The sequence below is a fragment of the Sapajus apella genome, unplaced genomic scaffold (genome assembly GCF_009761245.1).
Source record: "Sapajus apella isolate SASKATOON/1434 unplaced genomic scaffold, GSC_monkey_1.0 scaffold22, whole genome shotgun sequence".
NCBI lineage: Eukaryota > Metazoa > Chordata > Mammalia > Primates > Cebidae > Sapajus > Sapajus apella.
The window spans coordinates 4,432,261-4,452,746 of NW_022436962.1; the positions used below are offsets into that span (position 1 = coordinate 4,432,261).

General features: G+C 39.1%; 1 protein-coding gene across 5 annotated transcripts in view; it reads left to right on the top strand.

Moving 5' to 3' along the window:
• Positions 1–8,538, top strand: part of CAMSAP2 (calmodulin regulated spectrin associated protein family member 2) — a 111,112-nt gene extending 102,574 nt beyond the window's left edge. For 3 of the 5 annotated variants that reach the window (XM_032288667.1, XM_032288669.1, XM_032288670.1), the window contains 6 exons: positions 1,495–1,631; positions 2,237–2,457; positions 3,765–3,837; positions 4,936–5,051; positions 6,232–6,350; positions 6,666–8,538. In XM_032288667.1, the coding sequence (XP_032144558.1) occupies positions 1,495–1,631; positions 2,237–2,457; positions 3,765–3,837; positions 4,936–5,051; positions 6,232–6,350; positions 6,666–6,971 (972 nt within the window). In that variant the 3' untranslated portion in view covers positions 6,972–8,538. The remainder of the gene's footprint in view (positions 1–1,494; positions 1,632–2,236; positions 2,458–3,764; positions 3,838–4,935; positions 5,052–6,231; positions 6,351–6,665) is intronic. The other 2 variants (XM_032288666.1, XM_032288668.1) reach the window with 1 other exon arrangement.
• The last annotated feature ends 11,948 nt before the right edge of the window (positions 8,539–20,486 follow it).

Sequence of the window (20,486 nt, forward strand, 5' to 3'; positions counted from 1 at the left end):
TTCATCTGTTGGACTGTGGTTGCTGCTTCTTGACTGGGCTGTCTGTCTCTGATCATGCCATTCCATTCATCATACTGTTAGATGATTGTTCCAAGAGCATACCTCCAGCTCAAACTGAGTCTCTTTCTGGTCAAAAATCTTTCCTATTGAAAAGAGTTAAAACCCTTCAGCATAACATTCAGGGACTTTCACAGATTAACCTAAACCTTTTTGTCTAGCTTCTTCCCGAGTACAAAATAAATAACTTTATTTTGTACTGTTCTTTAAGATTAACTTTAAGCTTCATCTAAAGCCTTATAATTCTTTCAGTTGAGGTCAGATGTTTCCTCATTTGTATATCTGTTGTATCCTTAATATACTCATACCTGTGTCCTGGAGTTTTCAACTATTTCATATGATTTGCTTTGTCTCTTAGACCATGACCTCCTAGAGGTGCTGCATCTTTTTATCCCCATAGTATAGTAAAGTGTCTGGCAAACTACAACATAAGTAATTTGATAGATGAAGACATATATGAATGTTTTAACTGATTGCTTGAATGGTATCTTCTGCCTTTCTCTGTCTTAAATCTCTTAAATGTCTCTGGGTTTCTATACGGAGCTTGTTTGTACCTCTTCCCCTTGTGATTTTTAGATCCTTGACCTGAGGTACCATATATTTTAATATTTGTAATATTTGACACTATGTTGTGAATATATTAGACACCAAAGAAATGTTTGTTGAATTAAACATTGGCAAGAACAGTTGACAAGGAGACATTAAGACAGTGAATCACTTCTACAGCAGCTTGTTACTTTCCTAAATTCTGAAGCATTTTGGAAGCCCCCTGAGAACTGGGCTGTCCCTAAGGATTCAAGTAGAAACTAGGACAGGCCCAGGAGGCCTATAGATAATGAACTAGCTCTCCAATTAAAACAACTGTAGAAGAGAGTATAATTACACCCATCTTTTCTTCAGTGGAAAAAGATTTTAGTATAGTTCAGAACCTATCAAGCAAACTTCTCAGTACCTCAACTTAAAATCATTCAGCTGTAGTTTCATTTATGCGATATAACATTGGATGGCTAATTTTGAGGTGTTTTTACTTGAGATCTTTTTAATGAGTTTATATTTTAAATATAATTTAAATGCAATTTTAAAAATTAGTGTGGGAACTCCCTACTATAAGTTATTAAGTTGGGGTACAAAAATCTTTTTGTTTTTTTGTTTTTATGGTTGTTGTTTGCAAACCTCATAGGTTTTGACAGCGTATAATTAAGTTTGCGTGTCCTCTTTTACTTGATGGAACTGTTACCACTGGAGTTTGCTTCTTCCTTCATAATTTCTGAACCACATCCACATTCAGAAGGGCTGTGATAGAGAGTTCAAACTTTCAGTGATAAGACCAACCATAAGATGTGACTATAGCAATTGAAAATGAGAATATTGGTACCTAAAATGTTTCGCCTTTTTCTTTTTTTTCTATGTTTCATTTTCAATAAAATTCGTTCTTAGGATGATCAAAAAGCAGAAAATGATATGGCAATGAAACGGGCAGCTTTGTTGGAGAAAAGATTAAGAAGGGAAAAAGAAACTCAGCTCCGGAAACAACAGCTGGAAGCAGAGATGGAGCATAAGAAAGAGGAAACAAGGTAAAGGAAATGTTGGGCCAGTGCTAGATCTGAACTTTAATGATGCATGGGCATATTTAGGAAAATCTGTTAAGTACTCAAAGGGGTAGTTTCTCATTAATTTTTATTAACATTTTTTTCAGAGAAGTTTGTAGTATAGACAGCTTGATCAATGCTACTTTTTGGTGCTTTGTAGAAATCAATTTATTTTCCCAAAGCATTGTCTGATTTTATATTTTTATCTTAAGTTTAAGGCATCTCATGGTAAAGTTCTCTAGAAACAATATAAATAATTAATTTAAATGTTTTGAAAACATTTAAAGAACTTTACTGGGGGAGATACACACACACAGACACACACACACACACACACACACACACACACCCTAAATTATCTCAAATACCTTTTTTTTCTTAATTTTTTGGGCTCTTCCTTTCTGCCTTCATTTATTTATTTATGCTTAATCCCATGTCTCAGCAGAATCATCAAGTACCTTTCAAATGAATCATTTATTCCCCAAGGTGATGAAATAGAATTCGCCCTTCCCACATCAAATGCATAAATCCCTCCTGTGTGATTTGTCTTTGGTGTGCAGTATGAGAACTGTAACCACTTGATTTCTTAGGCGTAAAACTGAGGAAGAACGTCAGAAGAAAGAAGATGAGCGAGCACGCAGAGAATTTATTAGGCAGGAATATATGAGGCGGAAACAGCTGAAACTAATGGAAGATATGGATACAGTAATTAAACCCCGTCCTCAAGGACTAAAACAGAAAAAACAGCGACCAAAATCTATTCACAGAGATCATATTGAATCCCCCAAAACACCAATAAAGGGTCCTCCAGGTAACATAGCTTATTATGAAGAGTCTGTTCATAAAAAACACCAGCTTGGTTGGTTTGTCATACTAACTTGGTTGTACATTGATATGCAAAATTGGATACACAGTTTGAGATTATGCATGCTCCTTTTTGGAAAACCAAAATGAGCAATTGAAGTTTTTGATAAATGTGTTATGTATGCATGCATATATTCAGTAGAACAAATGTGAATGCTAAAAATCAAATTTAAATATTAATCTGTTAGGGAACTCTGGCCTGAACGATTAATTTCCTTGAACTATTAACTACCCTTTACATACTTACAAATTTAAAGAAATGTTATATGCATGAAATGTACAAGAAACATGTTGGTACAATAAGGAATATAAGATCAAGAGTTCACAAGTCCCTCCTTCAAGATACAAATGGTTGAAAATCCAAACTTAAAATATCTGGAGTTGAGAGAGTATATGTTTTTTGTTTTTGTTTTTATTTTATTCCCTTGGCTCTTTCCAGAGAGTATATCTTTTCTAAAAGTCAATATGCATACTCATTATTATTATTATTTTTTGAAATGGAGTCTCACTCTGTCGCCTAGGCTAGAGTGCAGGGGTGTTATCATGGCTCATTGCAGCCTTCACCTCTCTGGGTTCAGGTGATCCTCCCACCTCAGCCTCCTGGGTAACTGGGACTGCGGGTGAATGCCACCACACCCAGCTAACTTATTTGTATTTTTTGCAGAGATGGGGTTTTGCCATGTTGTCCAGGCTGGTCTCGAACTCTTGGGCTCAAGCAACCCGCCAGCCGTGGCCTCCCAAAGTGGGATTACAGGCGTGAGTCACTGCGCCCAACCATACTCTTATTTTTAAAAAATCTTGGGGGAAGGGATACATTTTTAAAAAGAAACAAAAAATCTTCATTAAAACCAAAAATAATATAACGTTGACTGTGTAAAGAGAACTCTGTTTTTTCAAGCCTGTAAAACTGATATAATTTTCTACCTAGGATTTAGATATTTTGAAATTTTTAAATTTTTTTCTTTGGGATCACAGTATCATGTCTCACATTAACATTTTCCTTTTTGAATGGAAGTTAGTTTTATCATTGTTTCCTAAAAGTAGGTTTCTTGCTAATTTTAAATAAATTGTATGTATATGCATGCAAGCATATTATGTGTTTAAATTAAAAGCACAGAGAAAAGAAAAAGAAACTACAGAAGCTCAATTTTTATATGCTGGTGTTATCTAATGAACAGACTCTTTGCTACTTGCTCCTTTTAAATTTCTGATTTTGTTTTTATTCAGGATCATGAATTTATCGTGTTTTTTCAGTCTCTAGCCTTTCTTTGGCATCGCTGAACACAGGTGATAACGAGAGTGTGCATTCAGGCAAGAGGACACCAAGGTAAATCCATAACATATGAATATTTTTATAGAAAAGAATATAGTACCTGTAATTATACAAACTCTAAGTAAAAACTATTTAGTGTTTTTAGTTTATATTTTATAATGACCAAATTATAATCACAAATTTTTCTAAGCTTTGCTGACTTAGGACTATTTGAGTTTCTGTTAAATGATATAAAGAAGTCTATTCATCTTGCAGTGCTTTTTATCTTTTAGAATATAGAATTGTTGATAATGTACTTTTTATAAGCTGTGAAACATTAACAGTAATTATACATCAGTAATTACTAATATGATTATGATTAAATCACAGTCAGTAGAATGACAGTACCACCTTCTCTAATGTATTCCCACTAATACAAGGAGGTTTTCCCCATCAGAGTAATTCCAAAGTGGGTTGCCTATATCTCTTTTGTATTTTCTTTCTCTCGGATATAGATGAGAAGCTAAAAGTCGGTATTTCATTACCTTATACTATAATACCCGTGTCAGAAAACAACTTTCTAGTGACAGTCATCATCTTAGAGTTCTTATCTTTGTGTTACCGCCCTTTTGTGTTATTTGCTAATTTTCACATTGAAAAACATTCATTCTTTCAACAGATATTTATAGAACGCATACTATGTTCTAGGAACTTGGATGTGTAGCTGTGAATAAGACAAACAAACAAAGAAATCTTTTTTTTTTTTTTTTTGAGATGGAGTTTTGCTCTGTTGCCCAGGCTGGAGTGCAGTGGCGTGATTTTGGCTCACTGCAACCTCCACCTCCTGGGTTCAAGCGATTCTTCTGTGTCAGCCTCCTGAGTAGCTGGGACTATAGTAGCTGTGGTGTGCCACCACACCCGGCTAACTTTTGTATTTTTAGTAGAAATGGGATTTCACCATATTGGCCAGGCTGGTCTTGAACACCTGACCTCATGATCCCCCCACCTCGCCCTCCCGGAGTGCTAGGATTACAGGCGTGAGCCACCAAGTCCAGCCTCATCATATTATGTTTAGGCCGCTGGGCTGAATTTTGGTTGGTACTTTCACTTATACCCTCTGGCCCCCATTTTTTCTCTGTTCGAAACATAAAACGTGTTTTATTTTCTAATTAGATCAGAGTCTGTAGAAGGCTTCTTATCTCCAAGTCGTTGTGGCAGTCGAAATGGAGAAAAGGACTGGGAAAATGCATCAACAACTTCTTCAGTGGCATCTGGAACAGAATATACAGGTTAGTGTTTCTACATTTTTAGAGAAACATTTGAATTTAACACTCATAAATGGAGGCTGTGCTAAAGAAAATTTTATTGGCTCACCTTTGGGTTTTAAACACAAGCCGCTAATAAACAGTGAACACAGGTGTTCACTTTCAGGTAGTTGAGTAAATTTCTGAACAAAATTAGTGATGCCACTTATATCTCATCCCTCTAACCACTGTTAGCCATTTCTGTGTAGGTTGGGTCTAAAGAAGTTTTAGAGAAGTTCTACATAGTTCCTCAGTACTGAGTAAAGGCTAGAATCCACTAAGCCCTCTCCCGAATACTGGGATTTCAGGTATCCAGAATTGTGCACCTTTAGCAAGTATTAAGAGGCTCTAAAAGATAAGAATGCATTGAATCTAGGAAGGTATCCAGCCTCACATATCCCCCCAAGTCCTCTTCTAGCGTCTAGGTAGGCACGATGGAAATAAAAGCAATGAAGAATAGAATATGGGTTAAGGACACTTCTAAATAAATGAAGCAGGAGAGAAATCAGAAAAAATGTCAGCAGCATGTTGAGAGATAAGATAGGCCTTCTTCCATACATAGAACATGTATGGGGAAGAGCAGAGGGGAAAGGAGATTGCTTCCATCTATCCATGATAGAGTGGAAGTGAAAACCCTATAAAGGCCTAAAGAGGATAGAATTCGCTAGAGACTCACTTTGTGGCTTTTAATGCAACCTCCTACAGCCAGTCTGACAGCCTTTAAGGCCTGGGATTTGACCATATTTCCGTGTTACTCCCTCTGCTTCTCTGTGTTAGTTTAGTTGAACAATCTGAAAAACAAAGGCTTTTCTTACCTTTTGAAAAGGCTTTAAATTACTCATGGACCCATTCTACTCCAAGCTAACCACTAACCTTATAGATTTAAGAAAGAAGATTAAATAGGCAGTATGACAGTTATAGCAATATTTTATTTTTAGTACTACTCTTACAGGGTACTCCAAAAGGCCATAGGAACATTCTCCAGGTGTATCTCTGGGTGGATAAAACAACGTTTTGGTTGGATTGCAGTCAGTAAGAGGCCTTTAAGCACAGAATTCATTCTTCTATTATAGTATTTCTGCAGTGTAGGAACAGTTACATCATTTTAAAATAGTATTTCTGACTTAGGAATGTTATTTTTATTATTGTTAAATCCTTACCATAGGACCAAAGCTCTACAAAGAACCCAGTGCAAAATCCAATAAGCACATAATACAAAATGCTTTAGCTCATTGCTGTTTGGCTGGAAAAGTAAATGAAGGTCAGAAGAAGAAAATACTGGAGGTAAGCATGTTTGCATGAAAATTAAATTTGGCAAACTGTAGGAGTCTTTTAGCCATTCAAGAGAGTGTACTCTGATGGGCCTAGAATTTTAACAGCAGGCGAAAAGATGTGTAGCTAGATATTTTAATTATTAGATTTAGTTCACTTTCACATTGGGTTTTGGAACCTTGGAGATTATAAGACTAGCAATAGGCTTTAAAATTTGTCATTGCAATAATGTTATAAAATGTGACTAAGAAATGTAACATAATTCTATAAACTTTATTCAGCAAAATAAAGGGTTTTTATTGGTGTGTTATATTTTTTATTTTAAAGGAAATGGAGAAGTCAGATGCCAACAACTTCTTAATCTTGTTCCGGGACTCAGGATGCCAGTTCAGATCTTTGTATACTTATTGCCCAGAAACTGAAGAAATCAGTAAACTGACTGGGATAGGCCCTAAATCTATCACTAAAAAAATGATTGAAGGACTTTACAAGTATAATTCTGACAGGAAACAGTTTAGCCACATACCCGCTAAAACTTTATCCGCCAGTGTTGATGCAATTACCATTCATAGCCATTTATGGCAGACCAAAAGACCAGTAACACCCAAAAAACTTTTACCCTCTAAGGCATAGAAGTTGGGAAATATTTGCTTCAGAACATTCATGGTAAGTTTGCACTTCATCTTTCCTGCCTATAGAAAACCTTTCTAATTGCCAACAAGACTTTTATTAATTAAAACTGGACTTTAAGCTCTGTTGTCATGAACAACTGGAATGTAAACCACAGTATTTTGGAGTGCAGAAGATTCTCACTAAGGTGATAAGTCCAAGTGATGAAGGAAATGTTTTAATTCACAAATGGAGATTTGTATGTGTTATCAGGTTCAACTGCTTGGTATTAGATACATTGAAGCACTGAATTTTCATGGATATTAGTTGGATTTATCGTTGAAATACGGTTAAGATGACAAATTATGTGTTTTATTTGTTGCTTTTTTTTTTTTTTAACTTTTTAATGTATATTCTTGTCTTCAGATGGTTTATTTTGCTATTTTTCTCTCCTGGGGGTTTATTCTAAGATACCTTTGTATTTTGTTTCATGCGGAGATCATGAAAGTAGGAAATACACCTTCAGAAGTAACTTGCACCTTTCTTATGATGTTAAGAGAAACACTAGTGTTTAGTTTTACAATAACCCTCATATTTTAATGGTGTTACAGCATTTGCAAAAATTATTCTGCTAAATATTTACGACTCTGTATTTATTATTCACTCAAGTATTAACATTCTCTATTAAATAAGAGGAGGTATTGTAAAGAGCTGCTAGTAGGTTCGCTTTAAATCACATGAGCTTAACCAAGAATATGTTACAAGAAGTTGCTGATTAAATCAGTGCTGTTTTGACATCACTTCTGGCCAACTCAGAATAATTTAGATTGTTCTTTTAACAAAAAAGCTTTCTATTTCTTTAAAGTAAGTCACTTTATAAGTTGGCAGAAGTGAATGACACTTTGAGAGTAGTCTTTCCGTCTGAAGATCTAAGACTTCCTGAAACAAGTTCTCAAGAAGTCTTCACATTATATTTATAACTCATATAAAAATGATATTTAGAATTTTTAAACATGTACAAAGGGCTACATTTTAATTTTAAAATAGCTTCACTTTATTTTACTTATATTGGGTTTTTGTTCTTCGTTTTAATCCTTTTCAAGTGGATGGCTTAGATTAAGTATACACTTGAAATCTCCTCTACGTGATCTTTGTTCTTTAGCAATGTGTACCAGAGGGTTAGTTGGGGAAAAACTTCATTCTCAGGAAAAGACTTGAATGATTATGTGACCCTGTTATGTTTCAGTGTTGTGACAACTGTGTGAACTAGGGGGGAAGACAGTATTGTATCATAAATGAGATGCGTAGTTTGTTTTCTTTCATGGGAAGTAGAGATAAAAATATATACATTTCTCTAATTGAGTTGTTTAGAGAGAGAACTAATGTCTCATATGATGTATTTACTTATTTTAAAAAAAAAAGAATAGGAATGAGATGTCCCTGAGCTGTACTTTTCTATTATTATAAGTCCTGTAGGCATCAGTGCATCTGGGTTATCAACATTTTCTCAAATGCTGTCAATATTTTAATGTAATTTATGTTCCTATATTTATGTATATTTGTTAAAACTGTAAAAAAATTTCACAGATTTTTTTCCAATACCTGTGCAAGATACATGTGTAGCTCAAAACTATTTGTGATCTACTGTTTGCATGTAAGAGACCAGGATATGTAACTCTTATATTTTAAGTGTATACATATTGTGTATATAATATGGATATTAAAAATGGGGAATTGCACATTTTACCTTTTAGACAACAATTTCTATCACAATTAGAAGGAAATGATTGTCAAATACATGTTAAATTAAAACCAGTTTTAAAAAGTATAAATGAATATAATCAAAATGTGAATAGTAGTCAAAAGGATAATTCATAAGCATTTTATATTACTAAATTTGTTCACTTCAATTAACTAAATTTCCCTCATCAAAGCAACCTTTGTGATCTTACATGGTTATTAAATGAAGAAAATCAGATGCAAGACAATGGAGAAACTATTTAAAACTAAACAGGACCACCCTTTATTTTTAATCTGTGTGTGTCCAACAGTTGAATTGAATGTCTATGAGGTCTAAAGGTAGAATGTGAATATTGCCACAGAGTTCATTGCTCTCAGTATAAGATTTTACTTTATTAATGCAGAAGGAATATGGATATATTTCTTTACGTCTGCAGATGTTTTTATTATGGTGCAGCTTTTTTTTTGAATTATGTTTTTAAAATTACACAGTTGAAAAATATGCCATTTCATAAAGTCTGGGGATTTTCGTCAACCTTACTGAAACACACTGGTGCTTTCATCATCAGAGGTCAAATTATTATGATAACTATTCCATTAAATTTGCCAAACATATGTCATGGTTACCAGTGCGGCCTGTCAAATTCTGCGATTTGACACAGCTTTGGAAAGCTTTTAGTTCTTGGTTTTTCAATTTAGTATTAGAATGACTGTTACAGTTTTATTTGGCTGTTTAAAGCCAAATTCAGCTATTTAATTACGATTTCATGGACACTGCTGAGCAATGTACAGTGTGTGGTGTGCTTACCTGTCCACTCTAGAGCATTGCTTACAGGTTTTTTGTTTTTTAAGATGCTGTGCTGTAAGATACTGTCATATTTGCTATTTCCTGGTACGGTGTAGTTTTTCCCCTTTCATTTGAATAAAAGCATGGCACCAAATGACTCCTTTTCTGTTTCTTGAATAAAATGTAGTTTCTGGTAAAATTATTTGAACTTGGGAGAGCTCATTATGTAGTTTTCCTGTCCCCTAACCTATGTTTAAATTTAATCACTCAAATATTCATAAGAGGCAACTTGAAATAATTAGACTTTTAAAAATACTAACTTAAGGCAATGTTAAAAAGTCTGTAACTTTCTATGGTTAGTGCAGATGATCTACATAGTATGATTTATAAATGTGCTTATCTTACTTAACCTTGCTCCTGTGAATTTACTATCTTTTGGTGACTCAGTAGTTAAGTTGTACCAGAATTAATGCTCTATGTCTTTGAAATTGAATGGCCACTGAACTCACTGATCTAGAGTAGCCATGAGAAGCTAGTTCTCGACCATTATTCTGTATGTTTCACTTTGATTTTGCCGATCCTACTTATTCAGAACAGAAAAAAAAAATGTTTTTTAAGAAAAAAGATACCTGATAAAACTATAAATAATAATCTTCATGCATAATTATATACCTGAAGAAATATCCGGTTAGTAGACATTTTTAGCTCTCTACCTTGGGACCTTTTTGGTAGGTTTTGTAACTTCAGAACATAGCCATACTTCCACAATATTTTCTAGTACTTTAATTTTCAAAAATAAAAATATTTAACCCTAAGACCCAGGCAGCATTAGAAAACTGTACACAAGGCCATGTACGGTGGCTCACGCCTATAATCCCAGCACTTTGGGAGGCCGAGGCAGATGAATCACTTGAGGTCAGGAGCTTTGAGACCAGCCTGGCCAACATGGTGAAACCCCGTCTCTACCAAGAAAATACAAAAAATTAGCCAGGCATGGTGGCGGACCGCTGTAATCCCAGCTACTTGGGAAGCTGAAGCAGAATTGCTTAAACCCAGGAGGCAGAGGTTGTAGCAGGCCAAGATTGTACCTCTGCCCTCCAGCCTAGGTGACAGAGCGAGACTGTCTCAAAAAAAAGAAAAGAAAAGAAAAGTGTACACAAACCCTAGAGCCCCCACGCAATAAGAATGTGTTGCCTTATGACTGAAATTGATACCTCTTAACTAGGGCAGAGGAAAATATTCTGTAGTGAATAGGAACAGATACCTTTATTTCATAATTTGTCTACACAGAAAGAAGATAAAGAATAAAAATTTAGCAAAGGAAATGTAGCTGTAATGTATGACCTAGGAATTGGCTATTGGAAAAACACATCTATAAAATGAGTGTGAAATTCTGTCATCCCTCGGGAGTATATAGATGCTTAAGAAATAGATATCTTCTTAAAAGAAACAAATGAGATATTAATGATTTTGCCTAATTTGATGGGGGTGGGGGAAGTACACAGACTGGCATGCCAGAGTCGCTCTTTAAATAAGGAGATACAGAATTGAGTTTCAGTCATCTCCTTTTTGCCCCTGTGGGCATATAGGTCTTCTAGCAACTCAAGGCCACATGCTTAGACAACAAAGATTAGTTTTGTACATGCGTTTAAATCACTGTGGTACTCATAACTGGGGCTATCTCCATCCTCAGTAGCTTATATATGTCAGGAAAATAGGGGCAATTATTACTTTTCATTGAAGAGGTGAAAAGCAAAGTAAAAAAATGTTTTAAGACCCGCTAAGATTTTAACACGTTAAGCAAAGCCACTATGGTACCTTAGGCTACTAATGCATTTGATTCTTAACCCAAGACTCTTGTTTCCAGTGGTTGAATCTGTGATTCAGCCTTCAGTAGGTGTTAGAGGCATCCCAGGGATAAAGGACACAGGTGGCATGTTGGCATGTGTCATCTGTGGCACCTCTACTTCGCAGTTTTGTTCAGCTGCAGTGATTCCTGGCCAGCCCTGTTATTCATACTTCAGGGTTTGTGTATTTATGTAGAAAAGGAAATGTGGCTCTCAACCCCCGAACAAAGAAACTGTCCACTTAAATACTGCTTTGTAATTTAAAAAGCTATTTGCTTTGCTTCCTTTTAACTTACTACTGCCTGGGAAGAGGTGAGCATCTACATCTCCATTTTACAGATGAGGGAGATGAGGCTTCAAAAGGTCAGTAGCTGTCCTAGGGACTCAAAGCTAGTAAGTGACAGCATCACAACTGGCAACTAAGCCTTCTGGTTTCAAATCCCCTTACTGTGCCATATGGTACAGAGTTTTCCACCGCATTGTACATGTTGTGGAATAAGAGTATTGAAAGGCTCACAGCTGTACCAGTTAATGTATTTACCATGGGTAGAAAACTCAGAACTTAAAGTGGATTTTATTCTCTTGTCCAAGACTCTTAACTAGCATCAATAGGACAACAGCTAAAATCAGTTACGCTCACCTACTGTTCAATGTCTAACTTAATAAGGATGAAAGAATGGAGAAATTGCAAAAGTGGTGAAAACAAACTGATTATGGTAACACGTTGATCAGAATTATCTAGGAAATAGTTATGAGACGAAAGGGGCTAGCTAGGTCACAAAGATGAGGTCTCTTCCATCAAGAACTCTCTTGAAGTAGATGCCATTAGACTTTTACAAAATGGATACAGTGTGTGCTGTAATAGAGGTATGGAACCAAAGTGAAGGACAGATGAGCCCTTTTCTTGTCAACAGTAAGAGGTTCTTGTCCATCAAGAGAGTTCATGTAGTAGATTATCTTATTAAAACTGACTCTATAAAGAACTTAAGACTGCTCTTCCCAGGGACATTGTCTGCAGGCACTCAGAATGGTCCAGCATTTGACATACCACCGTAGCCACTCCTACAATACAGCCTCTCACAAAATTAGGCTGCCCCGAACCCCTGGTAATAGAATTGTTATTATTCGTGTGGTATGTGCCGAGGCAGACTTCAGAGGGGTTCGTGTTGTAAGACCTAAAGTTCTATGAGATCGTCCAAAACAAAGAAACGTGTCAGCAGGGCCTGTGGTTGGTTCCATGTGTGCTAAATGTGTTCGTGACAGGATCAAGTGTGCTTTCCTTATCAAGGAGCGGAAAATGGTCGTGAAAATGTTGAAGGCACAAGTACAGAGTCGAGAGCTAAATAAAAAATGAAACTTTTTTGAGTAGTAAAAATGAAAAGACTTGCTGTATGAAAAAAAAAGAACTTAAGACCATCTTACATTGTCAGCCAACAGGGTACCAAATCTTAGTTTTCTTTTCTTTGAGATGGAGTCTCGCTCTGTCACCCAGGCTGGAGTGCAGTGGCGCAATCTCGGCTCACTGCAACCTCCACCTCCTGGGTTCAAGTGATTCTCCTGCCTCAGCCTCCCAAGTAGCTGGGATTACAGGCGCCTGCCACTACGCCCAGCTAATTTTTTTGTCTTTTTAGTAGAGACTGGGTTTCACCATGTTGGCCAGGGCTGGTCTCGAACTCCTGACCTTGTGATTCACTCGCCTTGGCCTCCCGAAGTGCTGGGATTACAGGCATGAGCCACTGTACCTAGCCCTAGCTTTCTTTAAATAGTGAATTTTGAATTGCAGCGACATCAATTCTGTTGATAGGCTGTGAGGTCCTAATTTATGATTAGAACAAAGCTAACTGTAAACTGCATCTTCTTTCTTAGCCAGAGGCTAAGTACAGATATTATTATATACATTAGGGAATTAGTTTGTGCTTTATCCTTACAGTCTCAACACAATTGGTATTCAATAAATATTCATCAAGTAAATACATGAAAGGGAGACTATTCAGTCCTGGTCCAAAATTCAAAATTAAATTTAAAACATGTTCTGATTTCTGCTAGGCCACCCTTAATTTCTTACTACAGATATTTTTGCGCCCAAAATAGAAACCTGAAGTTGGCTTTTCTGCTCCGACTGCCTCTGGTTCATACCCTTTCAAAGGAGCCAGGTGCAGCTTGAAAATCTGAATAATTGGTCACCATGACACAATGATGTACTGTTCCCTTTTGCCTTCTCTCCAGCTCCTCTCAAATTATGGGCCAGTCTCAAGGCTCAGTTATGTATGTTCTGCTGCCTCCACTCTTTTTCCAAGAAGACCTTCAATATCAGCTTCAACTGACACCTCCATTCAGCATCTACAGCTCTAGCCCTGAAAGCTCCCACTGGGCCCACGCATGCATCTAACCCCTTCTCAGCATTTTCACCTGAGTCATCCTCAACCCAACCTGTTTAAAAACCAAAATTCAACCCGATTTTACAGCATCCTATAAAATCAACTCTCCTTCTTGAGAGCTCAGCCACCAAGACTGAAACAAAGGTCTTATCCCTTCCTCTCTAACACAGAAGACAGCCTCATGTCCAGACACCCACCAAATCCTATCAAATATTTGTACTTTCAAACCGCACCTCATCCCTGCTGCCACCAGCTTCAAGTCTGGGCACCAAAAGCTTATGCCTCCTCTGCAAGAACCTTCAAGTGGTCTTTCCCTAATTCGATTTCACCTTCCAAAGTGTCTTGCAAAATCTAACTTTCTTAGACTGATCTTACAGTTCAACACTGTGTTGATTTTGAATTGCAGGGAGGATGGGGGTGAAGTGTTGAGTCAGTGGTAATCTGTTCAGTGCTTAGAACTGCTAAAGGTATTGATGCTGTTTTTCAGGCTGCTCCTATACACAGACCTTTTCTTCAGAAAAGCTGACCTGCTTCAATCTTGATAGAAGTCAGGATTTCACAATCTGCATCATATCAAAGTTATTTGTACATTATAACTGATCTCCAATAATGTGTAAACGTCCCGTAAGGATGTACCATGTCACATTCTTTCTATCTGTTACATTACCCGATGACAGTGCCCCACAGTAAGAAGGGCCTGTTTACAAAGTCAGCTGGAATCAAATGTGATATTAAGAGTTGGTTTTGGCCCGGGCATAGTGGCTCACGCCTGTAATCCCAGCACTTTGGGAGGCCAAGGTGGGCAGATCACTTGAGGTCATGAGTTCAAGACCAGCCTGGCCAGCATGGCGAAGCCCTGTCTCTACTAAAAATACAAAAACCAGCCAGGTATGATGGCACACGCCTATAATCCCAGTTAGGAGGCCGAGGCAGGAGAATCACTTAAACCCGGGAGGTAGAGGCTGCGGTGAGCCGAGATTGCAGCACTGCACTCCAGCCTGGGTGACAGAGTGGGACTCCATCTCAAAAAAAAAAAAAAAAAAAAAAAAAAAATTAGTTTTACTGATCAGTAGCAGGATCACAGCACTGTAGAGGGAGCCCCAGCCAATGCCAAGGGAATGCTGCCAAATTCCTGCTGCAAATACTTGGAAATTTACAGTAACTTTCTGTGAAATCACTGAAAAGTAATGGCAAATCATAGTTTAGAAGCTTCTGTGGGCAGAATAATTGCTACAAAGAGAAAATGTTACTTCCTTTCCAAACAAATTCTGGGGCCATTTTTATATTGGGGACGTCCCTAATGCTTGCCTTTTAAGTTTCTGATGAGTTTATTTTTTACCTTTAAAGAACCCTTGAGCTACAAAAACCTGCAGTGGAAGAAAGGAGTCTCACTTTCCTTGAAAGCTGCACTCTTCTCCTCCAGCCGCCCCGCCCTTTCCTGACTCCTTCCCCCATGTCCCCTAAAAGGCAACAGTGACCTCTGGGGTAGATGGGGGGCCCTGAGACAATCACACAGCTGCAGGCCATAAGGCTCTCACATTGAGTCATCCTCTTAGCAGTGTGGGCTGACTCGAGTCTCATGTCTAACTCAGATGGCGTCCTTTCCCAGCTGCCCCATATTTAGGACCTGAAAGTTTCTGAAGTGAATGAACATCTGAAACGCTCTGCAGGGCCTCTGGCATCCAGGGTGGGGCTCCTCATCTGGTGTGTGCCAGCCCTCCCGTAGATGGTGAGGCACGTGACACGCGCGCGCGCACACACACACACACACACACACACGAGTCTCAGGGCTCCCTTAGATGGTGAGGCATGCGACACACACACACACACACAGACACGAGTCTCGGGGCTATGCGGTCTATGAGAAACCTCATCTTGGTAGCCAGTCAGTAATAGTGAATAAAATAGAGGACTCCCCATTCCCAGTTCAGTGCCTATCAAGAGAGGTTGTAGAAACAAGATGTGGCTTTGCAAGATTCTCCTGACACGCAGGATTCAAGTTGCTGTTAACCTCTCCGTCAACCGCAACTGACTTGGCATAAGGCCACCTATCTGTGCTTCAGTCCTGTCAGCAGTTTCTCTGCAGCATCCAGACTGTCACCTTGTTGAAATCACCATTAGGGTGATACCAGGCACCAGGCACTGCGGTGGTCAAATCTTGAAGACCTCCAGATTGGGAGTCTCTCTTTATAGATTCCCAGTGCAATCCCTGAAACATGTACTGACCACCCACTATGTGGAAAGAAAGCACCGTTGCCTGTAGGGTAGGCGAAGCAGTGCAAGCAGCTGAGTCTAACAGCAGGATCACCAGAAACGAGCCATTCTTCGTGATGCTGCCAGCCAAGGCGCGGAGTGAGCCCATTAGCTCAGACCCAGCATGGGGAGCAGCTCCCACCAAGGGTGCTTCCTTTGATCTTCACAACACCCCTATCAGGTAGATATTATCATCCTATTTTAAGGTGTGGAACTGAGATCATACAGCTATCAATTATAAAGCTGACACTTAAACTGGACTCTGACCGCTAATAATCTGATCTGTATGGTCACTGATTAGAAACAGACAAAATAACATATAAGGAATTCTCACACCTGTCATCCCAGCACTTTGGGAAGCCAAGGTGGGAGTATCACTCAAAGCCAGGAATTCGAGACCAGTCTGGGCAATATAGTGAGACTGTGCCTCTAAAAAAAGAAAAAATAAAATTATCCAGGCATGGTGGCGTGCACCTGTAGTCCCAGCTTCTCAGGAGGCTGATTCAGGAGGATTGCCTGCGCTGAGGAATTTGAGGCTACAGTGAGCTATGATGGCACTGGACTACACTGCAGCCCAGGCAGCAGAGCAATGCCCTGTCTGTTTAAAAAATTCCTATCATAAATTCTGTATCACAACACAGAGCAGGGTTTTAAAAATATATTTTAAATTAAATGATGTTAAGAAAGCTGGATAGAAATTGAAAAAATCGATTACACACTAGGTAAATTTTAAAAGACTCATGAAAATTATTTTTTAATGACAGACTGAATCATTTTACATTGTCAAAAAGTAACATTCTAAACTCTGAAATTGCTATCAGCAACAAATTTGACTATCTGAAAATGTAAAACTAAAAATATAGCTAAGAAAATGATTTGAAAAAATATTTGAATCAAGTGGAATGAATAATTCATTCTAAATATTTAGTTTTACAAATTAAGAAATATAGATTATAATACATATGTGAAGGACATGATTAAAATGGTTCAGATAAGAAAAAATAGATTTTTCATCTTATTTATAATCAAGTGCAAACTGAAATGAGGTGCCATCTTACCTCAGTGCCTATTACAGTGGAAAATGTATGTTACCGATGGCCACCTCTAACAAGACTGTGCCGAATCTCATCCTCTCATGCAATGCCAGTGACGTTTAAATTACTAATCTCTGTAAACATTTGTATCGAGCAATCAAAATTTTCGTAGCCTCGATCAATACAAAGGCATCTATGTAATGAAAACAGTATAAAAGAAAAAAGTCCTAAGTGCAATTATGCATTACAAATTTCTATAACAGTTTAAAAAAACATATCAGAAACATCCTCCATGTCCATATTTAAGGGTTTAGAAAATTAAGCAGGATAGACTAATGTGGCTCTATATGATATTGAGAAAAACAGACAATACTGTGTACACTCCAATTACAGATAGGACTTTGAAACAGGTTGTAAAAAATGTGAAGAATATCTGAAATGTGATATTGAAGAATAGAAAATCTAAAAATTAGGAGATTTTGAATGAATTCTTCACTTTTGAAAATGTCATTCGCTGGCTAAGTTTGGTTGTGTTGCAGGAGCAAGTCCAAGATGACGACTTCTTTGTTCTGTAATGTGATTAGGTGGCTTTTATGATTTAAAAAAAAAATGGCAAATTTAACTTTCCTAAAATGTTAAGGTTCTTTGTACAGAAAAATTAAAATTGGAAAAAATACATTATAAGAACTTAAATATAACCTGTAAAGGGGCAGAAATAAACCTACTCCCAAAAACAATTGAGCTTGAAGCAGTGGATATTTATTTAAAGTATCTCCTCTGTTCTCAGGCTTGTGTTAATCACCCTGATGGATAGAGAGACGCTCCCCTCGCCCTGAGAAGTTCATAATCCCATAGGCAAGGCAAGATTGAAGACACGGGACAGTCGCCCTGGGGACTCCAGCAGTGTAGAGAGAGGAAGAAGTCCTGTTAGGGATGGAGGTCAGAGAGGCTCCCCAGGGTGGGATGGAGGAATAGGGAAGACTGCTTCCGCTTTGTCCACACCTGTTAGAGCGTGGCCAGGATTCTCGACCAGGGAGGGTGTTTCTATTAGCTGACTTGTGTGTAATCCCGTGGGGAGTCCTCCTGACGGGTGAAAGAGCAGTAGTGTAGAGTTGGCCTTCACCACTGAAACCGGGCTGGGCACCCCGGGAGGCCAGGCCCAAGGCAGTGTCCCTGGCTCTGACCTTTGCTACTTCCTCCCATCCAGGCAAGTTCAGTAAGGCCCACGGACAGCACGCAGGCCTCAGCAGAGAAAATTCAGCATAAGCTGTGGGCCACAGACTTCCCTTGGGTATGAGATGACGGCCCAGAAAGCAAGTATCTCTGTTTTTTTAAATAAACAACCTACTTCTACTTCCCCTCAACCCCCTTCTTATATCCCCCTTTGGTCTGCTTGCCCCATCCTTTGTTTTCACCTGGCGGCTTCTCTACTGTTCATCACCAGCTTTCAGGATCACTCATGCTCTCTCAGCCTCAGACTGAGGTGTGCCGGAGGGGTGAGGTCCAGCAACACGGGGTCTGTCTCTGATGGTCTCCGGGCTCTGGCAGGCAAGCGCTGCCCCTGCCAGCCTTCTAAGGGAGGAGGATGCAGCCCCCTACTCCACCCCGGATGTGGGCACCACTCACCAGCAACCACATGCCTAGACATTAGAAAAGCAGCTCTGGGGTGGGTCTTCAGGGGAAAACCAGGCCTGGAGGCCAAAATGGCTGTGAAGGGAAGGTCCAGACCATTCATTCCCTGCCCTCTTCCCTGCCCATCTTGTAATTGGTGAGGGAGAAAAATTCTTGACAGGAGCAGCCTGACCACTGCATACCAACTGTCTGTGAGTTCTAGGACCAATTTCTTTTTTTTCTTTCTTTTTTTTTTTTTTTTTTGAGATAGAGTCTCGCTCTTTCATCTAGGCTGCAGTGCAGAGGCTCCGTCTCCACTTACTGTAACCTCCGCCTCAGCTTCCTGAGTAGCTGGGATTATAGTTACTCGCCACCATACCCAGCTAATTTTTGTATTTTTAGTAGAGATGGGGTTTCACCATGTTGGCCAGCCTGGTCTCCAGCTCCTGATCTCAAGTGATCTGCCCGTCTCGACCTCCCAAAGTGCTGGGCTTACAGATGTAAGCCACGGCGCCCAGCCTCTAAGACCATTTTCCAAATCCTCCCTGGGATCTCCGTGTGCCAGAGGGACCCTGAACAAGGGTGACCTTATGTCCGAGTTTGCCCAAAATAGCCCTGGTTTATGGTCCAGGTTAATTGTAATAGTGCCCGTTTCACTCTCAGAAACATCCTGGCTTACATGGTAAATTATTTCGTTACCCTATCTCAAACCAACATCAAACTGAACACATACACACACGCACCCCTCTGTGTTCTTGGCAGTTAAGGGGACAGTGTCCATACAGTCCCTAAGCAGAGAAACCTCAGGCTTATCTTTGACTCCTATTTGTGAGACCTGTGATGTTACAATCATCTCTTGAATATATCCTCTCCTTTCTGTCCCCACTGCTCATGATCTATTTCAGACACAAATAATTACAACTTACTGTGGGATCTCCCTGGCTTGAGCCTCTCCCCTCTCCACAGTTCTGCCGGGGATCTTTTCAAAACACAGATTGATGCCTCCTGGCTCCCCATGACCTTTAGATTGAAATCCATATCCCTTCACCATCCTTTCCTGCTTCATCTCCTCCCTCCTCCCCCACCTTTCTACCCTGGGCCCTGGCAGACTGCTTGTCCCCTGAAAAGCCCACATTAATTCCTCCCCATTTCGGTATACTTGTTCCCTTTACCCCTCCTCCTAGTCTGATCCTTTCCTCTCTTTTCTGCTGCTCTTATTTGACTTTCAACTCCTTCCTGGGACTGATCTCAAGTGTCACCTCCTAGAAAGCCTTTTCTGATTCAGCCTTCCCATCGGAAATGATCACGCCCCGATCCTCTAATTCCTAAGAGGACCTGGCTTTTAACATTTACTACAGTTAGGACTCCTGGCATGTTGGCCATTGCACATTCTGCTTAAGTAATCATCTCTCCTGCTTATGCGACAAACGGCTAAGGTCAAGAATGGCATCTCTTGCAATGCCTGAAACAATGCCTGCTTCATGGAGGAGTTCATTTTTAACAAGTCTGAATCTAACAAAATTGATAATTCACCTCAAATTTTCCACACTAGGTTGCCCAGCACATGAGCCACTCATTCCTGGGGACCCTGGGGACAGACTCAGAGGGCGCATGCACTGTGACATCAGTTCCACCACAGTATCTTGGGGAAGGGATATCTGCTAAGAAGAATTCAGATGTAAGTGGCTGATGCCTCCTTCAGCAGAAAGAGCAAGCTTCTCCTCACCCATCCTCTCCTCAGGTCCCACCGCCCGCTTCAAAGTGAGACTTCACTCCCCTGCCTTACTCTCAGTTTCCCAGTTCACAAGGGACCTTGCTGCCTCCAAGCTCCTGACATATAATTTAGGACAACGAATCTGGTGTTTCATTAGGTGTCATCTTTTGAACTG